This window comes from Microtus oregoni, unplaced genomic scaffold (assembly GCF_018167655.1).
Source record: "Microtus oregoni isolate MIOR12 unplaced genomic scaffold, Mior012 000014F_ref0000157, whole genome shotgun sequence".
Classification (NCBI taxonomy): domain Eukaryota; kingdom Metazoa; phylum Chordata; class Mammalia; order Rodentia; family Cricetidae; genus Microtus; species Microtus oregoni.
The window spans coordinates 11,134,032-11,160,561 of NW_024543073.1; the positions used below are offsets into that span (position 1 = coordinate 11,134,032).

The following is a 26,530-nucleotide window of genomic DNA, read 5'->3' on the forward strand; positions in this document are numbered from 1 at the left end:
GACTTTGGTTTACATAGGGACTTGAAGGCAAACAAAGTCCCAGAGCTGTGTACTGGCAGCTAAACTGAGAGGCACCACGCCTTCCAGTCAGAGAAGGCAGTAAAATCAGACACTTGTCAACACCAGACGAAGAAGAGTGGACTAGGACAGTGCAGAGTGGGCAACTCCTACTACCTCTCCCAGGGTTTTTATCACTGTGAAGCAACACCATAACCATGGCATCTCCAATAAAGAAAACATCTAATTGGGATAACTTGTTTACAGTTTCAGAGGTTCAGTCCATTATGATCATGAAGGGGAGCATGGCACACGCAGGCAGATGTGGTGCTAGAGCTGAGAGTGCTATGTCTTGCAGGCAACAGGAAGTCAACTGAGAACCTGAGTGGTATCCTGAACATAGGAAACCTCAAAGCCCACGCTTACAGTGACATACTTCCTCCAACAAGGCCAAACCCATTCCAACAAAGCCACACCTCCTAATAATGTCATTTCCTATGAATAATGTCACTACTCAATGTGGAGAATCTGGGATTAGAAGAGCAAGACGTAGTAAATATCATCCTCATCGTTATTATTGTGTAGCTGATTGCATATATTTGATGATGGACCTGAAGCAGAATGACTCAGTTTACTGTGTTCTTGAGTGGCTTAGAACAAAGTCAAGCCTTTCTGCTCATCACAAATACAATTGGCTTGCAGATAAAAGTGGGGAATCAATGTTTGTTCCTCTATTGGAAGAGAACGGCAGGGCCAACATCACCAGACCTAAAATGTGAAATCTTAGTGATTTACGAGGATGCCCTACACACAAGTAAGTTATTTTGTAAACCCGTATATCTCTGTGGTCCTGTAGAAGCCATTCTTTATTATTTTAATCTTTGCTGGTGAACAAGACTAGCTGGTACTTGAGAAGAGCTTCCGCCTCATCCTCTTTTCCTCACTTAGTCCATGCCATGTGTACTGCATTTAAAGTTGTTTGTCCACACATCCATTCTTTTACATAATGTGGAAAACATTTTAGTGTCAGCAAAGCAAAGAACTCTGTTGGAAATGGAAACTCTTCGGCCATTTCTAACAGTTACTATTTCTAGTGGATATAGACTTCATGGTATGACCTCATCCTATTCATGTGTACATTATTTTGTCTAAAGTTATGTTCTCAATGATTTTATTATATGTGCTACATTTAAGATATCCCGCTGTTTTTAAGCCTCTACATTTTCCTTCAGTAGTTTCCAGGATCAGAATTCTGATACTCTTCTGATGCCTGCCTTTATTAAGCACCAACTATATACTGAGTAACTTCATCCAGACACTGTAGTTAATGTAGCTGGATAGACTATTTTCCAGATGACTTCAGCTTTTTCTGTAAATATTATGCCTAGTGGGCTGGAAAGATGGCTCAGTATATAAAGCAATTGCTGTGCAAGGATGAGAAACCCCAGAACATATGTAAAACCTAGGCAGGTGTGTCAGGAGATTCCCTGAGCATGCTCACTAGGTAGACTAGCCAGAATTGGTGCACTAAAACTCCATGTTCCCTGAACAAATATCATGGAACGAGATGAAGAATGTTTCCATTCTGTTGATAGTCATGGCATTCAGTGTCAACTTCTGGCCTCCACACACATGCGCATCCACACCCACACACACACATGCAAACATTCATATACACAAACACCCACACCACATACTCATGCAAAAAATAAATTAAATTATTAATTTTAAAATTTTGACAAAAAATGCCTGGTCATGGAAAAACTTAAGGCAGCTGGGTATGATTGTGTATCCTAACCACCCCAACACTTTAAAGCTGTAGCACATAGTTTGGGAGTTCTGGCTAGCCTTAGATGCAGAGCACAGGCCTGCCTTAAAATAAATAAAGAGAAGACAATGTAGCCAGGAGAAAAACAACCAAAGAAATTGAAAATAACACCTAAAGATACCTAGTAATAGCCTTTATTCAGAATAAAGGAATGTCTCTATTTATATAGAGAGGAAAAATAAAATTAAGTAGATAATTTTATTAAAAGTCAATTATCGGACATTTAAAGATTGTTAATTTTTCTTGAATTTACTAATACTAACTAGAAGCAACAAAAAGATGTATTTTTAGGGCTGTCTTAAGAGACTTACCTTACAAACCCCTGGAAGCACTAATGCAGATGACTGTCTAGGATGTGCGGGTCCTGAGAGTGCATTCTGCTAGTCAGGAAAGTGCCGTCCTTCAGTTCCCCACCCTCGTCCTGAGTTCAGGATAGGTGCATGATGTTCATGCTGCTGACGTGCATAGCACCTACATGGGGCGTGGTGGCAGTAATAGTTCTGCTTCTGTATTGAAGTTCATTTCCCACTCATCGGCTCCTACCCTAGTTACCTGTAGTCCTTCACTGGAATTCAAATTTTAGTTACCTGGTAATCTTTTCACCACATGCTCTTCTAAAATTGGTCTCACAGAATCTGTTAATCCCATTTTCTTTGTACTTGAGATTGTGTGTTGTCTTTATAACGGCACAATACTTTTCTAGGTTCTAGTATTCTCGGCTCCCGTTTCTTTTTCCTCATGAAGTTCTATTGGGTTTTTTGTTTGTTTGCTTGGGTTGTTTTTTTTTACTTTATTGATTCTCTATGGATATCACATCATGCATTCTCATCCCACTTATCTTCCCATCTCCTCGAATTTACCCTCTGCCCCTGCAACCTCCTCTGCCAAATTAAAACCAAATTTAAAAGAAAAATCAAAACCAAACAAAACAAAGACGCAAAGCAAAAACAAAATAGAAGAAGAGCTTTATCGTGGAGGCTGTAGTGTGGCCCATTGCCTCACACCGTTTACCCTTTAGTCCATTCTTCTTTTTAAAATTTTTATTGATTTTATTGAGCTCTACATTTTTCTCTGCTCCCCTCCCTGCCTCTTTCCACCCCTTCTACCCTCTCTTATGGTCCCCATGCTCCCAATTTACCCAGGAGATCTTGACGTTTGCTACGTCCCATGTACATTAGATCCATGTATGTCTCTCTAAGGATCCTCATTTTTGTCTAGGTTCTCTGGGAGCATGAATTGTAGGCTGGTTTTCTTTGCTTTCTGTTTAAACGCCAGTTATGAGTGAGTACATATGATATTTGTCTTTCTGGGTCTGCGTTACCTCACTCAGTATGATGTTTTCTAGCTCCATCCATTTGCATGCAAAATTCAAGATGTCATTTTTTAATGCTGTGTAGTACTCCATTGTGTAAATGTACCACATTTTCCTTATCCATTCTTTGGTCCAGGGACATTTAGGTTGTTTCCAGGTTCTGGCTATGACAAACAATGCTGCTATGAACATAGCTGAGCACATGTCCTTGTGACACAATTGAGCATCCTTTCTATATATACTCAAAAGTAGTATTTCTGGGTCTTTTTTGGGGGGGGGTTGGTTTTTTTTTAATTTATTTATTTATTAAGGATTTCTGCCTCCTCCCCGCAACCGCTTCCCATTTCCCTCCCCCTCCCCCAATCAAGTCCCCCTCCCTCATCTGCTCGAAGAGCAATCAGGGTTCCCTGACCTGTGGGAAGCCCAAGGACCGCCCACCTCTATCCAGGTCTCCTAAGGTGAGCATCCAAACTGCCTAGGCTCCCCCAAAGCCAGTACATGCAGTAGGATCAAAAACCAACTGCGATTGTTCTTGAGTTCTCAGTAGTCCTCATTGTCCGCTATGTTCAGCTAGTCCGGATTTAACCCATGCTTTTTCAGACCTAGGCCAGCTGGCCTTGGTGAGTTCCCGATAGAACGTCCCCATTGTCTCAATGTGTGGGTGCACCCCTCGTGGTCCTGAGTTCCTTGCTTGTGCTCCGTCTCCTTCTGCTCCTGATTTGGACCTTGAGATTTCTGTCCAGTGCTCCGATGTGGGTCTCTGTCTCTGTCTCCTTTCATCGCCTGATGAAGGTTAATATTCATGAGGATGCCTATGTGTTTGTCTTTGGATTCACCTTCTTATTTAGCTTCTCTAGGAACATGAATTATAAGTTCAATGTCCTTTATTTATGGCTAGAAACCAAATATGAGTGAGTACATCTCATGTTCCTCTTTTTGGGTCTGGCTTACCTCACTCAGGATAGTGTTTTCTATTTCCATCCATTTGTATGCAAAATTCAAGAAGTCCTTGTTTTTTACTGCTGAGTAATACTCTAATATGTGTATATTCCATACTTTCTTCATCCATTCTTCCGTTGAAGGGCATCTAGGTTGTTTCCGGGTTCTGGCTATTACAAACAATGGTGCCATGAACATAGTTGAGCATATACTTTTGTTGTATGATAGGGCCTCTCTTGGGTATATTCCCAAGAGTGGTATTGCTGGGTCCAGGGGTAGGTTGATCCCGAATTTCCTGAGAAACCGAAACACTGCTTTCCAAAGTGGTTGCACAAGTTTGCATTCCCACCAGCAATGGGTGAGTGTACCCCTTTCTCCACAACCTCTCCAGCAAAGGCTATCATTGGTGTTTTTTATTTTAGCCATTCTGACAGGTGTAAGATGGTATCTTAAAGTTGTCTTGATTTGCATTTCCCTGATCGCTAAGGAAGTTGAGCATGACCTTAAGTGTCTTTTGGCCATTTGAAGTTCTTCTGTTGAGAATTCTCTGTTCAGCTCAATGCCCCATTTTATAATTGGGTTGATTAGCCTTTTACGGTCTAGTTTCTTGATTTCTTTATATATTTTGGAGATCAGACCTTTGTCAGTTGCGGGGTTGGTGAAAATCTTCTCCCAGTAAGTGGGTTGCCTTTTTGTCTTAGTGACAGTGTCCTTTGCTTTACAGAAGCTTCTCAGCCTCGGGAGGTCCCATTTATTCAATGATGCCCTTGGTGTCTGTGCTGATGGGGTTATACGTAGGAAGTGGTCTCCTGTGCCCATGTGCTGTAGAGTACTTCCCACTTTCTCTTCTATCAGGTTCAGTGTGTTCGGACTGATATTGAGGTCTTTAATCCATTTGGACTTGAGTTTTGTGCATGGTGATAGATATGGATCTATTTTCATTCTTCTACAGATTGACATCCAGTTTTGCCAGCACAATTTGTTGAAGATGCTCTCTTTTTTCCATTGTATACTTTTAGCTCCTTTATCGAAAATCAGGTGTTCATAGGTTTGTGGGTTAAAGTCAGGGTCTTCTATTCAATTCCATTGGTCGATTTCTCTGTTTTTATGCCAATACCACGCTGTTTTCATCACTGTAGCTTAGTAATAGAGTTTGAAGTCAGGGATGGTAATGCCTCCAGACAATCCTTTATTGTATAGGATTGTTTTGGATATCCTGGGTTTTTTGTTTTTCCATATAAAGTTGATTATTGTCTTCTCCAGATCTGTGAAGAATTTTGATGGGATTTTGATGGGGATTGCATTGAATCTATAGATTGCTTTTGGTAGAATTGCCATTTTTACTATGTTGATCCTCCCAATCCAAGAGCAAGGGAGGTCCTTCCATTTTCTTGTGTCTTCTTCAATTTCTTTCTTCAAAGACTTATAGTTCTTGTCAAATAGATCTTTCACTTCCTTGGTCAGAGTTACCTCCAAGATATTTTATGCTATTATTGGCTATCGTGAAAGGTGATGCTTCTCTGATTTCCCTCTCTGCTTCCTTATCCTTAGTGTATAGGAAGGCAACTGATTTTATGGAGTTGATCTTGTATCCTGCCATGATAGGTCGATATGAAACATTTCCTTTGAGATTCCTGAACCTATTAATAATTGAGTTTTTCATATATATATATAAAGATAAATTCAGTGATTTTAATATATATTTCATTGTTAGGAAAATAATCACTTCAGTTTCGCTAAAGAAGTATTTGAATGGAAGTTTATTGAATTAGAAAAAATAATAAGAAAGAGAAGCCAGAGCCGGGCGGTGGTGGCGCACGCCTTTAATCCCAGCACTTGGGAGGCAGAGGCAGTCGGATCTCTGTGAGTTCGAGACCAGCCTGGTCTACAAGAGCTAGTTCCAGGACAGGCTCCAAAACCACAGAGAAACCCTATCTCGAAAAACCAAAAAAAAAAAAAAAAAAAAAAAAAAAAAGAAAGAAAGAAAGAAAGAGAAGCCAGGTGGTGGTGGTACACACCTAGCACTCCAGAGGCAGAGGCAGACAGATCTCTGAGTTTGAGGCCAGCTTGTTCTACAGAGTGAGTTCCAGGGCAGCCAGAAACACACAGAAAAACCTATGAGAGAGAGAGAGAGAGAGAGAGAGAGAGAGAGAGAGAGAGGAAGAAGAAGAAGAAGAAGAAGAAGAAGAAGAAGAAGAAGAAGAAAAGGGAAAGGAGAGAGGAGAAAGGGGAGGGGGAAGGGAAAGAAAAATGAGCGAGAAAGGAGACTATGGCGAATGTATGTCAAAGATATGCAAGTACAAAAGTCTCTGCACAATAGGGAAGGAGAGGAAAGTGAGGGCCTTTAGATACCAAGATAATAATGGTTTAAAAAAAGTTATTTGTAGACCCATATAACCCCATACTCAGTCCTTCCACTAATAATTAACTAATCCACTATAAATTAAAAAGAAATCCTACAAAGTCTAAACTAAAAATAATATAGCAAATAAAAGTAACCGGGAATTGAAGAGTGGCCATGGGTTTTTGATCCTACTGCATGTACTGGCTTTGTGGGAGCCTAGGCAGTTTGGATGCTCACCTTACTAGACCTGGATGGAGGTGGGTGGTCCTTGGACTTCCCACAGGGCAGGGAACCCTGATTGCTCTTCGGGCTGACGAGGGAGGGGAACTTGGTTGGGGGAGGGGGAGGAAAATGGGAAGCAGTGGCGGGGAGGAGGCAGAAATCTTTAATAAATAAATAAAAAAAAGAAAGAGAAAAAAAGAAAGAGAAAAAATCCTACAAAGTCTAAACTAAAAATAATATAGCAAATAAAAGTAACTGTCATACTTTCTGCACGGAATTGAAGCTGAATAATGACATGTCGAGTTATCATGCTTCAACTGTAGAAATCCTCCTGATCAACATGAGAATTTCCATCTTGTTAGAGAAATCATTAATCACTTATTTATTGGGTTCGCAACCCCACTCCACACTTAAACACTACAGTATTTAGCCCTACAAGTCCCTGCAGAAGTGCATCTATCTATACACTGTACATCTGTTTAGCTATGCGCTTCATGTTTTGCTCAAATATACAACGCTGATTGTAGTTGAATTGTTTCATGTTTTCATGCAAGTAGAGTCTCCACATTCTTTATTTGCCTGTTCCATCATATAAGATGGGACCTGTGCAGTGGTGCCTTTATCTTTATAGAAAGCTGAAGTACTGGAATTTACTTGCTGTTTGTGGTTACAGCTGCAGCTTCCCTAGACTGTACAAAGTCCCCACTTTAAAACCGAAGAGCCAGTGGCTGGTGAAGTTACAGAGAATTTAATAAAGTTGACATAGGCAAGATTGGTTAGCCATTTAGAAACTGTCATGACATGGAATAAATTATGACTATAGATAATTTTCGGCTACAGCAAATTTACTTCCAGGAAGTCGAAAATAACATGTTTGATTCTTAAATTGTATTGTTTAGACAGAATAGTGATATCTGCTATTACTTTGAGCATTTTACATTTTGCTGTAGCATTTACTTTTGTTCAGTTTGCTTTGAAAGAAATCCAAAATGTGAAAGAATTCTCACAAAAACTGATGACATTTCCTGTCAGATGTCTAATTTCTATTAAAAACCAATGTGATTTTTCATATCAAAAAGTTAAATTATAAGTCTAAAGGCTACATACAAGTGCACTTCAACCCTCTTGTCTTCTTTCGGGGTTTTAGTGTACTTAGGGTAGGGGCAGCCTCCTGTTTCTATATATGTATGTACCAGATCCTGTAACCTATAGAGAGCATGCAGGACACTGTCCCTCATATTGAACTTATGTTCTGATAGAGTGTTTCAAAATGAGTTTGCCTGATGTTTTCTGTTAGATGCCTCATGAAATGTGTAAGTGTATGCACATTTCTTCTTTACCTTGATTATTCCTATTTTAATAGGATTATAATCAAAGAGAAGCAGTTTGGTTCTGAGCATTTAATTTTAAGTTAGACTATGCTTCAGATTTTTCGTTTTCTGAAACTGATATATTTTATTTTCATAACAAATGATATTTCATTCAAGTAGTCAGTCAAACAAAAGAAACTTATAACTAAGATTTTGAAATCTATATGGCCTTGAAAAATAAGCAAAGATTTGAATTTTTCTTTGTTTGTTTGGTTAGACTGGAAACAAGGCAGTAGCTGGTGCTAGACTCTGAGTACTAATACTAGTGATGTCTGTGTGGATATGAAAGTTGTCATCAGCAGGAACAGTTTTGTGTTGAGTGTTAGGCCAAGCGTCACGTGAGCCTTGCTAGCTTCCACTGAATCTTTGTCTTTCTATCAGTCTTACTCCTCCCTTCTCAGACTGGGAAGCTGAGACCGCTCAGTCTGTCTCTCTGGTTGTCTGATACTTTACTGCAGCAACCCAGAACAGGTTTGCATCACAGAAAGAGTTCCCTGGTTTTGCTTTCTAAGTTTATGCATGAGCTACAGATTTTTATGGTATTTATGAGTTACGGCAAATCTATATCTTTGCTCCAGTTGATACTACTAGAAGTGTAAAAGCCATGCCATACACCTATGGTCTTGATACCTATGATGGAATTTTATTGCAGTGATTCTGTGATTTCATCCACTGCCAAGTTGTTTTCTCATTATAAACAGATTGATATTATTGAGATTAAAGCAGCAAACTGAAAGTCATAGAGATAGTACTGTTTGCCTGTCAGCCATTTTCATGTGTTATGAATTCTCATCAGATATTGGGACATACATAACAGGCTTAAACTAACTTCAAGTGTGAAGTTCATGATCCAAGAAGCAGCAATGGACTTGTGTTTAGCCATCAGCTTGCTTAATGAAGTCTTTAAGCAAATTTATTTGCTATCTTATGGAAGAAACATTTGTATTTCATTTTTGTTGACTAAAGTCCTCTTAAAGGCACATAAAAAAATCAGGACTGGTAAATTATAGTGGTGGTCAGTGTTTGACTTCAGCAACTTATATTAAGATAATATTTATCATTCCATAAGAACAAAAGAACAGATATAAGTTTTTTTTCTCCAAGGAATATGCATGGTACCTGAAGAAAATGAGAGAAGTAACAGGTGATTGTACTTTCCTCAGCCTCGAATTCAAAAGTTGCATGATTAAAGAACACGGCAGGATATAAAAACCTAGTTATGTAATATAAGATGATGCAAAGTCCTGATAAAAATGTAAACTTGCTGTAGCATACTATCAATTTAAAATTGCTTATGTGGCTATTTATTCATTGTCTTCAGTTTAAAATGTTCACGTCTAGACAAACTTTTCCTTTTGTGGGCAGCTCTCAGTTCAGTGGGAAAATGCATTAAGAGCTGGGATATCTGAGTCACTGTGTAGCTCTCCCCTGGCTCGTATTGTTTCTAACTCATGTCTGTGGCCAAGGTGAATATTAAATGATTTGACATCTCACTATTTTCTTAGATGTGAGAACTGAGAAGAAATAATTTAATTCATAATGGGCTTTAATGTCCTAAGGCCAAAAGACTTTAATAAAATGACCTCCATATAACAACTATTTAAACTTAAAATTTTGGTAATATAGCCCAGAAATATTAATGTATACCTTAGCCAGACTGTTCTTGTGGTGATAAAAATAAAGAAAAGGATTAATTTCTTTCCTGTGGCTGTACAATACTGTTGGGCCTAGATCTCTGATAATTAACCCTGTCTATACGCATTCAAATGTTTTGTCTAAAATTTTAGAGTGCTAACATGGATAGTAAGTTGGAGGGTTCACATGTGTGTGGAGGACCAAGCTCAGTATCTCCTAGCCTTTCCTCAGGCACCACCCACCTTAGTTTTTAAGGCAGGATCTCTCACCGAGGCTGGAGCTTGCCCAATTAGCCTAGGCTGGCTAGCCAGAGAGCTCCAGGGATCTGCCCGTCTCTGCTTCCTCAGTGCTCAAGCACTGTACTAACTAAATTATCCCCCCACACCCAATCCATGGACTGCTTCTTTCATTTGTTTTACTTTTGAAAGATTTTTGTTTATTCTTTCCATTTCATGTACATGTACACAAGTACTTTAATCATATCTCTTCATTGTCCTCTCCCCTCTCATAATGAACCCCTTCTTTTTTCTAACTGGCCCCTCCTATTTCATATCTTTCTGTTTGTGTCCCATTCATCTAATGGTTGCTTAAATGAACATGGGTAGGAGGTTATTTGCTTGAGCAGGAGTAGTTTACCAGTTTCTAAATCAATGAAGAATATGCCTCCCCCACTCAGCAACTGTTCACTGGCTGTCTCCTTTTCAGAGGGGATAGAACATTGTGGACCCCTCCCCTATCCACGAAGAATGTTGACGGTCCAGCTTTCTACCATTAACCACCATTGTTATCATGCCATGTGTACAGCCCAGAAGTCCGCATTTCAAAGCACTCGTCCCCATCCTCAGGCTCTCACATTCTTCCCATTTGCCCTTCTGCAGTGTTCCCTTGGCCTTTGGGGTGATATATAGATGTCCTTTTTAGGGCTGAACACTCAACTGTTGCTTTGTCTCAGTGCCTTGACCAGTTCTGAATCTCTGCTCAATTGCTGCCTACTACAAACAGAAGCCTCTCTGGCCTAAGCTCAGAGCAGCACTCACCTAGGAGTATATGAGTATAAGCATAAATATTTCACAAAGAGTTGCACAACATGACCATTTAGCAAATGAAGGGTTGTAGGTTGCCCCTAGGCAATGGTTCTCAACCTTCCTAATGCTGCCACCCCTTAATACAGTTCCTCATGTTGTGATGACCCCCAATATAAAATTGTTTTTGTTACTACTTCATAACTATAATTTTGCTACCATTATTAATTGTAATGTAAATATCTGTTTTCTAGTGGTCTTAGATGACCCCTATGAAAGAAAATAGGTTGAGAACCACTGTTCTTAAGCCTATGGCCTTTCTAGCCATGAGCTTTTATTTTTTCCTTTCATCTTTTTAAAACTTAAACTAGATTCTTTTCTTGTACAATACATCCCAACTACACTTTTTCTTCCTTCCACTCCTCCATGCTACTACCTACCTCTGTTCTTGCCCACATTCACCCCATTCATTTGCTCCTCAGAAAAGAGCAGGAAACAAGCCAAATAGGAAAAAACAAAAACAAAAACAAAAACCCACATACAATAAACAAGGTGTCAAGGCTGAACAAGGCAACCAAGAGGAGGAAGAGAGTCTTAAGAGCAGGCAAAAGAGTCAGAGATATACTGCTTCCATTGTTAGGAGTCCCACAAAAACACCAAGCTAACAGCCATAACATATATGCAAAGAACCTGGTACAGACCCATGAAGGCCCCCTGCTTTGCTTTTCAGTTTCTGTGAGCCCATGTGAGCCCCTTCTTAGTTGATTCAGTGGGCCATGCTCTCCTGGTGTTTTCCATCTCCTCTGATGCTATAAAGATAAATACTTTGCATTGGTATGGATCTTGGTTTATTGATACAAAAATAAAGGTCAATTTTGTTATGTGTGTATTTCTGCTCTTGTTTAAGGTATTGTGTTTGTGCAACTCATTAAAATGTAATGTATAATTAAGAAATACAGGTTAACAGATAATCATCTATAATAGTCACCCTTAGTCATGTTAGATTTTATAGATATGCAGAGATATATTTTAGATGGACAGGTACTTTTCAAAGACTAACAGAATATAGCATTTAAAATGTTTTAAAAACTTAGAATTTTTCATGACAATGAGACACATCTGCTCCTGGCAGCAGCAATTACTTCAAGAGGCTGATGAGCATCGAAGAAGCTCCTTAGGGAGTTTGTTAGCTATTTGGGCAAGAAACTGCTCTTGCGTGGACTGCTTGATGTCATACTGTATGAATAGGACATGCAGGACCCACATAAAAATGACTGCTGATTTTGCCTAAAGGTGACACAGTCCATCAGAGTTCCTGTTTCATGAAAGATTCTGCCAGACATTGTACAGCACACAGAAGAAAGTGACTGGAAAACTGCCAAATAGATGAAACTGTCTGAAATTTCCTACTTCATGGAAAAGTCTGACAGATACTATGGGCCTGTAGGCTCAAGATCTGTTCTTACAGAAGAACTTTGGGTGACTGTCCAGGCAGCGAGGTGTCTCTGTCAATTCTAGAGTTTTGGAAGTTGCTTACAATGGACTTCCTGTTTACTTAGGTAATATTATATCCTTCTGGAGTCTTTGGTGGAGTAGAAGAATCGATAACTATAGGCAAGGTGAGAATTCCAAGGAGATAGAAAAGGAGAGGGTAGCCGGGCGGTGGTGGCGCATGCCTTTAATCCCAGCACTTGGGAGGCAGAGGCAGGCGGATCTCTGTGCGTTCGAGACCAGGACAGGCTCCAAAACCACAGAGAAACCCTGTCTCGAAAAAAAAAAAAGAGAGAGAGAGGGTAGGCAGGATCAGAGAAGCAATGTAGACACCAAAGGAGACAGACACACCAGAACCTTTCTGGTAAACCACGAGCCTTGTGATAAAATATAAAATAATAGAAGTGGGTTAATTTAAGATAAAAGACCTAGCCAATAAGAAGCTTGAGCTAATAGGCCATGCAGTGGTGTAATAATACCGTTTCTGTGTGATTATTTCAGGTCTGGGAAGCCCTGAAATGAATGAGCATCCTCTTTCTATACTATGACTCTTACAGTCTTCACTCATCCTCTTCTGCTGGGTTCACCACTCTCTGGAGGTGAAGAACTCAATGGAGACCTCCAATTTAGCCATGAGTTTTCAACCAGGTTTACTGTACCAGGCATGAATTCGAACAGGCCTCAAATTCAACCAGAGAGCAGTTCATTATCCCATAAGATTCATGCCACTATTATACCGCTGGCCACAACTTGCCTGGCAGGTTGGTAGACATAGCTGGGCAAAGTCACTGATTTTATTTTTCCCCTAGAAGCCTGCGTAACCTCTCACAGGACTGTGAAAGCTAGCTGGTTGGGAGGGAGCTTCCATTTCAGCTCCAGCTTGATTTGTCTGTGTCCTACAACCAAAATATGTGGTGCCTTCAGCAGTGGTGTCATCTAGTTCTGGTGGGAAACCAAGAACAGTGGTAGTAACCTGCATTGTTTTAGGGGCTCTGGATTATCTCTCAACAACAACTCATAGGAAGGTATCTCACCTGGCACTGAGATTTTTTGCTTAATAATTTATGGCTTCTGAGAGAAGTATTACTTATCCATTCAAGGTATCTCCTTCAAACTCTATCTTTAATAATATTTTAAAGTTAGCTTATAACATAGTTCCTTTTTCATATATATCCTTAGCACTTTACTAATTGAACTCCACAGCCTTCACATGGTTAAAGAAAATGAGTGGTAGAGTAGATCTTAGTATGATATTCAGTATCATTTTTATAATTTCTTTTAAAAATCTTAATCCATAAGTTGCTGCTATAATTTAACATTTGTGAATTGGTTGTGACATTTTGATCATAGACATGATTTTTTTCTGAACACTTGATAGGGTACTTTTTCATGTTAATTCTTATTTCTTTGCACTAAGCTTGCTGTAATAGTATGTTCTGAGTGGAGCCACAACTTGAGTGCTATTTTTTCCATGAAGCCTGGAAATGAAGATTTTAGTGAATAGCAATCGTAAACTAACACTATTTTAAGTTACAGAAATGGCATGAACAAAGGGTACATGTGCCAAAGCTTAAATTTTGCCAAGATACTGATGACTAGTATGTTTTGGCTAAAATTTAGAGTAAGTGTATAGTCTACATGGAAGATAAAGTAGAAAAATGTGTTTTGAAGCTAGCTCATGAGAGGACTTTAATACTTGAGAAAGAAGTCAGTGCATGGTTAGCAGAGTTCATGGAAATTAACGCACAATTCAGTAGACTTATCTGGAGCTCAGGTGAATAGAATTGTAGAATTTGGCATCTATGTAAAGTTAAACTCAAATAGACAGTCAGGGAAACACTGTAATGAAAAAGGAAGGGTGTAGTATAGTCAGGAACTGTGAGAGTCCAAAGCAGGAACAATATACCTTGCAAGTCAATGGGAGACCAAAATAGGAAAAACACACCTTGCAAGTTAAGAGCTCTGTTTTCAGTTAAGACAGTTGAGAGTGAGTTTATCTTAGTCCTGTGCAGGTTCAGGTTTCTATTGGAGCTCCTGCTTGTCTTGTGCTAAGTCCTTGCAAGTTAAGAAATATATTTGTAGTTAAGAATTAAGTTCCTATTCCTTAGATCTGATGTAAACTGCAAAACATGTTTTTCAATGTATACTAAACTTGTGACCCCATTCACATGATGTATATCCTTGCCCTTCTTCCTTGTTCCTTCCCTTTCATTGTATTTTTTTTTCAGGATTTTTTATTTATTTATTTATTTATTTATTTTATTGAGCTCTACATTTTTCTCTGCTCCTCTCCCTTCCTCTCCCCTTCCCTCCAACCCTTTCCCATGGTCCCCATGCTCCCGATTTACTCAGGAGATCTTGTATTTTTCTACTACCCATGTAGATTAGATCTATGTATGTCTTTCTTAGGGTCCTCGCTGTCTAGGTTCTCCAGGATTATGATTTGTGGGCTTTTCTTTGCTTTATTATTAAAAACCACTTATGAGTGAGTACATATGATCATTGTCTTTCTGGGTCTGAGTTACCTCACTATGATGCTTTATAGCTCCATCCATTTTCCTGCAAATTTCAAGATGTCATTATTTTTTTGTGTTGTATAGTATTCCATTGTGTAAATGTACCACATTTTTCTTATATATTCTTCGGTCAATGGGGCAATTACGTTGTTTCCGGGTTCTGACTATGACAAACAATGCTGCTATAAACATAGTTGAGCACATGTCCTTGTGGTACAACTGAGCATCCTTTGCATATATACTCAAAAGTGATATTTCTGGGTCTTGAGGAAGGTTGTTTCCTAATTTTCTGAGAAATCGCCATACTAATATCCAAAGGGCCTGTACCAGCTTGCATTTCCACCAGCAATGCATGAGTGCTCCCTTTACCCCACAACCTCTCCAGCAAAAGTTGTCATCAGTCAGAAAGCGGAAAGATCTCCCATGCTCTTGGGTAGGTATAATTAACATAGTAAAAATGTCAATCTTACCAAAAGCAATTTACAGATTCAATGCAATGCCCATCAATATCCCAGCAAAATTCTTCACAGACCTCGAAAGAACAGTATTCAACTTCATATGGAAAAGCAAAAAACCCAGGATAGCAAAAACAATCCCGTACAATAAAAGAACTTCTGGAGGCATCACAATCCCTGACTTCAAACTCTACTACACAGCTACAGTACTGAAAACAGCTTGGTATTGTCATAAAAACAGACAGGAGGACCAATGGAAACAAATTGAAGACCTGGATATCATCTTCAAACACCTGATTTTTGACAAAGAAGCAAAATATATAAAAAGGAAAAAATAAAGCATATTTAACAAATGGTGCTGGCATAAGTGGATATCAACACGTAGAAAAATGAAAATAGATCCATAACTATCACCAAGGACAAAACTCAAGTCCAAATAGATCAAAGACCTCAACATAAAGCCAGCCACTCTGAACCTCATAGAAGAGAAAATGGGAAGTACACTTGAACACATTGGTACAGGAGACCACTTTCTAAATCTAACCCCAGTAGCATAAACACTCAAAGAAGCATTAATAAATGGGACTTCCTGAAACTGAAAAGCTTCTGTAAAGCAACAGATATGGTTAACAAGTTAAAACGACAACCTACAGAATGGGAAAAGATCTTCACCAACCCCATATCAGACAGAGGTCTGATCTCCAAAATATACAAAGAACTTAAAAAATTGGTCATGAAAAGAACAAATAACCCAATAAAAAAATGTAGTACAGACCTAAACAGAGAACTCTCAACAGAGAAATCTAAAATGGCTGAAAGACACTTAAGGAACTGCTCAACATCCTTAGCCATCAGAGAATTGCAAATCAAAACAACTCTGAGATTCCATTTTACACCTGTAAGAATGACCAAGATTGTATAAGTATTTTGTTTTATTTTTTAAAGAAAGAAATCAAACTATCTTTTTTTCATTTTGTATACCAATCCCGGTTCCCACTCCCTCCCCTCCTCCCATCCCCTTTCTCTTTCTAACAGTATCCAATAGCCAACTCTCTCACCCCTGTGAACACGCTGTCCTCCTATAAAAGACTTTGTAAAGGCCAGCAGAAACTGTGCTCTTAAATCCCGACTTTGGGTGATACAGCCAGTTGACCAGTCCCAGCTGTGCCCACAAATATAGCTTGCTTTAATTGGAAAGCCATGGATTTGGTCTCTACTTGCAATTTTTAGATTTAATAACTAATGCCAGAAAATGAGCCTGATACCAGGTTCTGGTGACTTTATCAGAAATAGGAAAGAGATGAATAAATTTTTGTGTTTGTTTTTAAGACAGGGTCTCTTTGAATAGCCCAGGCTAACTTAGAAACTCACTATGTAAAGCAGGCTGCTCTAGAACTCAAACTCACAAAGATTCACCTGCTTCTGCTTCCTGGCTACTAAGATTAAAGATGTATACCACCTTGCCTGGTTCACACCAAGCTTTTCTCTTTTTTCCCAGGGACAGAACTCAGTTGTCAAGTGTGTCCAGCAAGCACCCTTACCTGTTGAGTCAATGAACCTTTTCCTTTCTTTGTTTTTTCTCCTTTCATTTTAGAACTTCCTATACCTTTTTTCTCTCTACTTTCTGTAGATTTAAGCCTATTGTTTGGGTGCCTCTTCTCCCTGGCTTCACATGGCATATTCCTAACTACTGTTCATGTGCCTCTTCTGCAAAATCATCTCTTACTGAACCTGCAGTAATCTGTGTTTCACTGACTTCCTAAGTGCTTCAGCGATTTCTTTGTTGCTTTTTATCATGCACTGTTTTCATTCTTGGTGGACAAAGGTTATGTTCTTCTTTGCAATTCAAGCCCCTCAAAGAGTTTGTGTCGCTCTCCCAGAAAGATCGTGGACTAGAAGTTTGCAGGTTTCTGTTTTAAGTTTCTAGTTGTCTCGGCGTAGAGTGGTATGACTAGAGGCAAGACTTTTATTTCCTCTCCTTAAACTCAGCCTCTGACTTAAACAGAGCCCATATTACAGGATATCAAGTCATGAGTGAGGTAACTGAATTGAAGAGTTAATTGAATTAGGTTCCCATCTCTTCTTGCATATCTTGATTTCCGAGCCTGTATCACAGTGCTACATAGAAATATTAGAAATTGTTGAATATATTGGTAGTCTCTAGTAAGAGGCAAAATAGTGTAGATTTACTAGATTAAAATAAATAAATAAATATATGTATGTATATATATAGTGCAGTACAGAATTGCTTATTGATTAATAGTGTTGTATTCAAACTGTATTAAAATTCAGATGAATGCATAATTAGAAACACATGTATTAGACAAGAATATTATCTTAGACTTAATAATAGCAGAAGCCATTTATAAAGTCACTTTCTCTTATTATTCAAACAGAAATTGGACTTTGAAAAGGCCAGGGACCTTTTTTGAACCCTAAAGCAGGCCCATAATTTTGGCAGTACATACTGACTTCAAGATTATAATTTTTATTTTTGTTTGAGCATATTTAGACATATTTTTGTGCCTGTAGACAGGAGGATTATGTTCTAAAGAATGTAAGATTGGGAATCCCTAAAATTAGCCTGTGATCTAAAGATTAATTTTTAAAGTTGTACTGCATTCCAAGAATATTGATTCCACAAACATTGATAAATGTGATATTTTACTAGTCTGAAGAGTTTTACAACAATGGAAGTCCTCAATCACTTGAACGTTTCAACACAGTAAGCAATGTTTAACAATCTGTATATCTGTGGTTCTGTTTTACTTTGTCTTTTTGAGTTTTTATTTTTATTTAATTTATGACACATTATTTAAACAGAATATCTAAATCTATGACTATTTAGGGATAGATTATTGCTTTTCACACTTTCACAATTACGGACAAAATTAATTTCCATATATACCAGGAGTGGCACACATTCAAAATAAACAATTACAAAATATTCCTAGATGATAAATAGCTCTAAGCAATAGTGCTATTTGAAATATCTGGCCTACATACTAGGTACTTTTATTGAATCTATATAATGTGTATATTGAGCCATCTGACCTGCTGTTCATCTAGATCATAGTCCTTGAAATGTGGCAGGCAGATATGCAATATTCCTTAAGAATAAAGTACACATCAGATTGGGAAGACTTCATACATACAAAATATGTAAAAATATCTTGGACAAAATTTAAAATTTTCTTTTTAAATGCTGAAATAAAAATATCTTTTATTAAAGATTTTCTTTTTAATTTTTATAATCTTTTAAGTGCTTATATGTTATATCTTACATTTCTTTCATGCAGCATTCTTATACTCTATCTGGAGATGTGTAATAGTTAGAAAGGTAGGACCAAAGTCAAGGCAAAGAAAGCATCCACACTAGATTTGAAAATAAGTGTATAGTAATGATAGTTGATTTGAGATTGAAGTGTCACTACATAGGGGTATACGAGGAAAACTCCAACAATTTTAGGTTAAGAAGAGAAGAAATGAATGAGAGAGAGAGGGAGAGAGAGAGAGAGAGAGAGAGAGAGAATATAACCAAGACAAGGAGAATTGGGAAATCTTGACTCCAAAATGCTGAAAAGTTGGATTCGGATGGAATTTCAGACAGGAAGTAGTTAACATCTTCAATGGCAGTGAGACCATCTGGAAAGAGGAGATCTGAACATAGGCCATTGAACTGGATTAGTGCAGAAACAGTTTCAGGAGACTGTAAGAGGGGTAGATTGCAAGAGATTGTGAAGCAGACTGTGTATAAACTGGTCTTTCCGGATGGAGTCCATGTGTAGAGATAATAATCACTTGATTTCAGCAGACTGTAGAGAAATTTGAATTTGTTTGCTCAATGAAAAGATTAGTAAGAGCACTTGATTGTAAAGGAGGAAAGATAATTTCTATAATAGAAAGCTAAACATTGGATCCCAAACCTGAGTGCATACTGGAGTATCAGGAGCATTCATTACAAGGGCAAATTTCCAGGCAGCATCTCATGGCAAAGGTTCCCCTTTTCTGTAGAGGTTTGTCTCTTAGAACAGGCCCCTGAATGGATAGGGGAGAGCCTGATCCATATTCAGTTTATCCTAAGCAGTTATGTCATATCCACAGGGTCAGATGGTAAGAAAATTAAGAGCTCTGATGAGGACAGTAGTAAAATGACTGTCAGTACAGTATCTAGAATTAATACGATGCTAATGGGATTGCTAAAGGTGAACCATGAAGAAAGCTAAGGAAGTGGCTTGTTGACTGCAAGCTCAGTAGAAATGAAAGACTGAAAACATTTAAAAGGTAGTGAACTTGGATAAGACAGGGTGGTTTCAGAATTTATGATCTTGAAAGCAAGTAGACCCGGAATGGGGCTGTTTCTGTAGAAGGGTGAAAGAACTGAAACATGCATGCTTTAAGACTTTGCACTTTGATAAACCTAGTGCTTGTTAGTAAGTACTGCTAGAGGACTCAGGACTACGGGGAAGTTTTATACACAGAGGTGTCCATCCTTTTGACATGGTGACAAAATATGATCATGCAAACAAAGTTCATGCTCAAGAGCTGTAAAATTACATTACAAAAATAAATTGCAAAAAAAAAACTCCTAATATTTTTAGTGGCTTTGTGTTAGCTGAATTCATAGCTGCCCTTGGCCCAGGGGGCTATGGGCTGCAGGTTGGATATACCCACAAGACTGGATCACTGTAGAAATATCTAAACGTAAGGTAAGGGTGTGGTATCTGCTTAAGCTTCTAGTCTCTGTGAGCATCCTTGATCCATTCTGGCTTTCCTGTAAATAGAGTGAATACTTGTCTTTTAAGGATATAGCTTGCCTGCCTCTAACTAATCACAATTGGCTCTAAGGGTTTGTATTAGTCGTTACAGATAGATAGATAGATAGATAGATAGATAGATAGATAGATAGATGGATGGATGGATGGATGGATACATATCTGGATATATTCTTATACAGCTTATAGTTTTCAGTGCTAAAAGGCCAAACCTCCTAACAGCTTTGCAAAGACCCCTGCCTTAGCTGTGTTACCTGGTTAATATCAGTATTGAAAGCATGTTTAAAAGACAGATTATGTCTTGAAACAGGAAGCCAAAGATAAATTGGAGTGACACAATGCCTTCTAAGGAAAACCCCCTCCAATTAGCCTAAGGACTTCCTACCTCTCCAAGGTTCTTTCCTTACCTCTACCATGACTGAGAACAAACATTCATCCCCATGACCCCTGGGTGATTAATAAACCATAGCAAAACTAGGGTCAATGACATAAATACTTAATAATTTTGGTCAGGAAGTAAATTTGAATTTTCTGCCCTAAAACAGTGTTGCAGAATGACTTATAAATTAGCATTTACTTTTAACACATGATACATGTAAGCTGTCAGAATATTTTGACCTAGAAGGTTTCACAGAAGAGGAAATTACATATCAACTGTGGCATTAGATGAGTTAAAAAAAAAATGGAGTTGGGGAATTACATTAGAACAGGGTCTCACTTTGTAGCCCAGGCTGGCCTGGAACTCACCAAATAGCTTAGACAGTCTTTAAATCTCCGTATTCCTTCTGCTTCAGTCTCCCAAGCACTGAGAAAACTTAAATGACCAAACTATGTCTAGAGAGCTAAAAAATCAAATGAATTTTTAAAAAATTTTAACTATGAAAGTACCATAAAAATAATTGCTTAATAAATGCAGTCATCCAAATGCCTGAGACTATAGGGAATATCTCATTCAAACCACCACTTAACTTCTGAAGTTTAGTAGGTTAGGGTTAGAGGTTAGGGTTAGGGGTTAAGATTAAGGGTTAAGGTTAAGAGTTAAGGGTTACGGTTAATGGTTAGGGGTTATGGTTAAGGGTTAGGGGTTAGGGTTATTTGAGAAGGAAACTATTTATAGGTTCTTAGACTATTATTGTGAAAATGACAACTTAGGAAATATCATTTACCTATCCACAGATGCAGGTACATGGCAGAAAATTAATTATATTATTGACTATGTTTTTTAATTTAGTGCACCTAAAAATAAACAGTTCTTGTTTTACTAGCCCAGTTTTTCTGTCAGCATATTATAAACTTATACATCTTCTTTTCTTCATAGTGAAGAGCTCAGAAAAGAAGCAAGGCAGCTAAAGCGGGAACTCTTAGCAGCGAAACAGAAAAAGGAGACCTCAGCAAAAGCGGAGAAAGGAAATGAAGGTAAGGGCTTTGACAGGTTACATCATCTTTTAGTGTGTGTGTGTGTGTGTGTGTGTGTGTGTGTGTGTGTGTGTGTGTAAGTCACAGATCACCCTCCGGTGACATTCATGAGGAGCTGACACTTTGTTTTGAGGTAGTAAGCTACAGCTTGCTGGTTGTCTAAGCAAGCTCCAGAGATCCTCTGTTTCCACCTTCCTGTCGCTTGGTCTGTAGGTGTGGTCCAGCATGCCCAGCCTTTCCTGTGGTTCTGGAGATCCAAACTCAAGAGCCCATGCTCGCACATCAACACTTTAGAAAATTAGCCATTGCCTCCGCCCTTATACTGTCTCTTGATAACCATGTTTATTGCCTCCCTGCCTCCTTGCTTTTCCCCTCTTCCTTCTCTCCTTCCTCCTGCGTCATTATTGGAGGTTTGGGTTTTGTATTTTTTTCCTACACTTGCCCTGGAAAGCTACCAAATAAAATAAATCTCCACTTAAGGAGATTATTTTTCTGATAAATAAATTTGATGCAAACAGGACCATAATTATTGCTTTTAAGTAAGCTAAATGAGAATTTACAGAGCACTTAAAACCAGATAAGACAGTGTGGCTGAAATACACAACTGGATTAAAAGTGCACAGAAACTCTTCATTCTTTTTGTATTGATTGCACGTCCTTAAGACATCTAAGTATTTTGGAACTATGCTAGGACCCATACAAACATTTGTGTGTTAGTGTGAATGACATTAAATACCTATTGGATGCTGTTGTTTTACACACACATGTACACACACAATAAGAGTATTTTAATTTTTAAAAGAAATTTTGAAAAATTATATATTCTCAAAAAATATATAATTTTTTATAAATATATAAAAGTAAGAAAATAAGAAAACTCTTAATTTCATTTACTAGCAGGCAAAATATTTAAACCTCCGTTTCCTTATTATAAATTTAGGGATAAAACACCTTACACACATTCTGGCTTCGTATTATTGAGAAAACTTTTAATAAAATTACATTGCTGTGTTAAAAATAATAATTTTAAATTTTCAAGAAAAAAACATAGCTGTTCCTGCTTTTATTTTGTATCCTGCCTAAAACCTACAAATTGAAAATAGGAGTTTTAATACTGTTAGTATTATGAAAAGCCCATAGTCAATATGATCGTTTTAAAACATTATAAAACTCTTTAAACAAACTTCCTTTTTATGTTTGTCAGTCATAGTTTTATAAAGATACTCTGTTTGAAAGTGTAAACGTATGTACCTTCTTAAGCGTCCAATGACTTAATGTCCTGGTTTTATGATTGCATCTGGCAAGTCAGATCATAGGCTGGTGGCAGACTCTTCATACATCCTTTAGGATGTAGGGTATGGAAGTTGAATTAAAACACACTTGGGAAGAAACGTGAAAGACCAAGAAAGCCTTGCGTCCTAACGCTTGTGCGTTAAAATGCTAGTTTGAGTCTTGCATAAATGGACATCCCCCATTCAACCAGGTATTCTCATAGGTATGGTGTTTCTTGTGGAGTTCGGCCATCTTAGGAAACAGATTAGGCTTTAATTAGTATTTCTATGAGTTTTATCTCTATCCAGTTCCTGGACCAGATTCATATTCATAACTGATGACTTTACCCTAGTCATTTTAAATCTGTTCTATCACACTAGGCAAGTTACTTTGAAATCTGACCTCATGCTAGTCTTCTGTTAGAGAGAAAAATAAATTTTGCCATCCCTTGAGCCATACAATATTACCAGTTAATAGACATAAGTACACTTAAGAAAAACACATAATTTTGCCACTTCTATTTACTTTTCATTTTTATTACTTCCATGTATGTGTACATGTATGCATATGGGTACAAACATACCACAGAACGTGCATGTTGGTCAGAGGAGAGCTTGCAGGAATAGTTCCTTCTCTTGGTTGATTACAGAATCTGCAGTAGATTCTGAGAGTAAACACCCCAATTTAGATAAACAAGGAACACAGTGTTTGGCTTAGATACTAGCAATGTCAAAAGAGATTTACTGCAGGACATTCTAGTTTACAACCTTGGGGTCTTGTAAATCCCACTATAAATCATCCTGGCTTGTGCATGGGATTGCTGTGGGAGGTAATACATTTAAAGTAAGATCGATAATTAATTGGTGATAAAGTTGACTTCTTGTGTTGTTTTTTTTTTTTTTTGAGTTCTTTAATAAAATAGATAATCCTCATTAAATTATGTCTAAATCCTTTCTGGGTTTTCTAAGTTTGCCTTCTTAGAACTAGTGAAAACTGAATGTAGTCACATAGAGGTACAGGTTTGACCCTATCTTTAATCAGCTTTAAGGAGATACGGTGTCAGAGCCTTCTGACATTCTGAGCAGATGATCCTCACTCTGTGATTCCTGCCAGAAGGGGAACCTGAGCTTATAAATCAAGGAAGAATCTCCAAGCCTCTTAAGGAAACACACCTCCAAGGTGCAGAGAACCTCTCGAGCACACAGGGACATTTCAAATTGCTTTTTACTGTCTCTTAGTACTTAATTAATCAGACAGGGCTCCCGGGCTTGACTATGTTGTGACAGTATATAGTATTTAACTACTTCCCATTTATCCAACATATAAAGTTAAACTAGCTCAATCTTGGGGGCTGGAGAAATGATTCAATGTTAAAGCACTGGCAAGTCTTCCAAAGGTCCTGAGTTCAATTCCCAGCAACCACATGATGGCTCACAGCCATCTGTAATGAGATCTGGTGCCCTCTTCTGGCCTGCAGCAGAACATTGTGTCCGTAATAAATAAATAAATCTAAAAAAAAATCTTGCTTTTTTGAGAAACAAAAGTACACATGGAATCTTTGTTCCCTGCTAACCTAACAACATACATGGTGAGTTCCCATTGAACACACTGGCCCTTTCCCTAGCTCTTAACTTTCTCCAGGAACTACTGAGTCCCTTCCCCCAACCCCTTAGAGACCAAAGTTCCAGAATTCACTTTCTTCTATAGTCGCCTCCTGATGTAGGTGTTAATTTTAACGTTACTTGAATGAAAGGTGAAGTATATTTGTGTTTGATTCATAGATACCCTTTCAGGCCAGCCGTCATTCCGCTTCTTCTCACTTACAGTTCAAAACCATTTAAAAAGTAACGAAGATGAGGGCAGTTACATCTGACAGGGTGAATGCATGTGCCTTAGTTAGGGTTCTGATGCTGTGATAAAACCCCACGACCAAATGCAACTTTGAAAGGAAAGGGTTTATGTCATCTTACACTTCCACATCACAGCCATCGTCACTGACATGATGCAGCGTGAGCTGACAGGGCAGGAAACTGGAGCAGAAGCCACGGAAGAACACTGCTTACTGCCTTGCTCCCCGTGATTTGCTCACCCTGCTTCCTTGTGTTGCTTAGAACCACCAGCCCCCTAAGTGGCACCAACCACAGTGAGCTAGGCCTTCCCACATCCATCATTTACCAAGAAAATGTCCCACAGACTTTCCCGTAGGCCAGTCAAGTGGGGGCATTTTCTCAGCTGAAGTTTCCTCTTCTAAAAGAATTCTAGCTTGTGTCAAGTTGACATAACTAGCTAACATAGTATGTGGTGTATATCTCAATTATTTTTTACATAGTAAATTAGCAAAAAGAAAGTCAGAGAAGGGACTACCCTGTGGATCTTTCTAGCTCGCTACTTTGTGTTTGTTTTTGTTTTTAATTCTGTTACTAGAAGCCATACTGCAAATATGTAGTATGCTTCTAGCACATGGGAAGAAGTAATATGTTCAGTAAAACTCTTTAGCAGATGCCAAGATATATGCCAGTGGTTATATAAAGAATTGAATTATTTGGTAGCAAAGTTGAGAGACCCTGTGTGAGTTCATGGTTCTTGGGGACCACCATGTCACATGGCAAATCTCTGGTTGCAAACCTCTTCCTGATATTCCTAGAATGAATGAATGCTTTTCATTTGGATCTTACAAGTTAGGTGGTAGCTTTTTTTAATGAAAAGTCTGGAGAGGAAATGAATTACAAGTATGTAAGTGAACAGAAAAAGAAAGTATCATGACAAGAGTAGTGCATCGTAGCGGTAATGCCAGCTTCATAATGAGACCCTGTTTCGGAAAAATAAGTAAATGAATCAAGATTAAGTAACATATCCTTTAGAAAATACTAGAATTGTGAAAGAGCACAAAGAGAGAAGATCACCCATATAATCCTGTTGACCAGCACAACTGTGGTTAATATGTAGTACATGTTTGCCCAAACTTTGTCTTGATGATAGAAACATACCTCGGCCCTAGTAATGTGATTTTCTTAGATTCTGTAACATGCTTTTTGAAAATCTTTTTTATTGAAACTGACCAACAACTTTTAAGTGATAAGTTTGCTTTAGAAATATTTATTCTCAGTTCTTGGAGCCAACATAAAGCATTGAGCATGGTGTATATAGAAAGCGTATGCATAAAGGGAAAAAAAAAACTCCTCGTGACGCTCAGCTCTGGGTGTAAGATATGTGCAGTGTTGACAACCAAGGACTATGTTCTTGAGAACTAAATTGTCTCTATTGCCCACTCAAAAGATAAAAAAGCTTACTTTTATTTTTTATTTATTTATTTATTAAAGATTTCTGTCTCTTCCCTGCCACCGCCTCCCATTTCCCTCCCCCTCCCCCAATCAAGTCCCCCTCCCTCATCAGCCCAAAGAGCAATCAGGGTTCCCTGCCCTGTGGGAAGTCCAAGGACCACCCACCTCCATCCAGGTCTAGTAAGGTGAGCATCCAAACTGCCTAGGCTCCCACAAAGCCAATACGTGCAGTAGGATCAAAAACCCATTGCAACACTATCCTGAGTGAGGTAAGCCAGACCCAAAAAGAGGAACATGGGATGTACTCACTCATATTTGGTTTCTAGCCATAAATAAGGGACATTGAGCCTATAATTTGTGATCCCAGAGAAGCTAAATAAGAAGGAGAACCCAAAAAAAAACATACAGGCATCCTCCTGAATATTAACCTTCATCAGGCGATGAAAGGAGACAGAGACAGAGACTTACATTGGAGCACCGGACAGAAATCTCAAGGTCCAAATCAGGAGCAGAAGGAGAGAGAGCATGAGCAAGGAACTCAGGACCGCGAAGGGTACACCCACACACTGAGACAATGGGGATGTTCTTCTGGGAACTCACCAAGACCAGCTGGCCTGGGTCTGAAAAAGCCTGGGATAAAACCGGACTCACTGAA

General features: G+C 38.5%; 1 protein-coding gene across 3 annotated transcripts in view; it reads left to right on the forward strand.

Moving 5' to 3' along the window:
• Cwc27 (CWC27 spliceosome associated cyclophilin) overlaps positions 1-26,530 on the forward strand; it is a 173,016-nt gene that overhangs the window by 81,982 nt on the left and 64,504 nt on the right. For all 3 annotated transcript variants that reach the window (XM_041663434.1, XM_041663433.1, XM_041663435.1), the window contains one exon: positions 21,225-21,322. In XM_041663434.1, the coding sequence (XP_041519368.1) occupies positions 21,225-21,322 (98 nt within the window). The remainder of the gene's footprint in view (positions 1-21,224; positions 21,323-26,530) is intronic.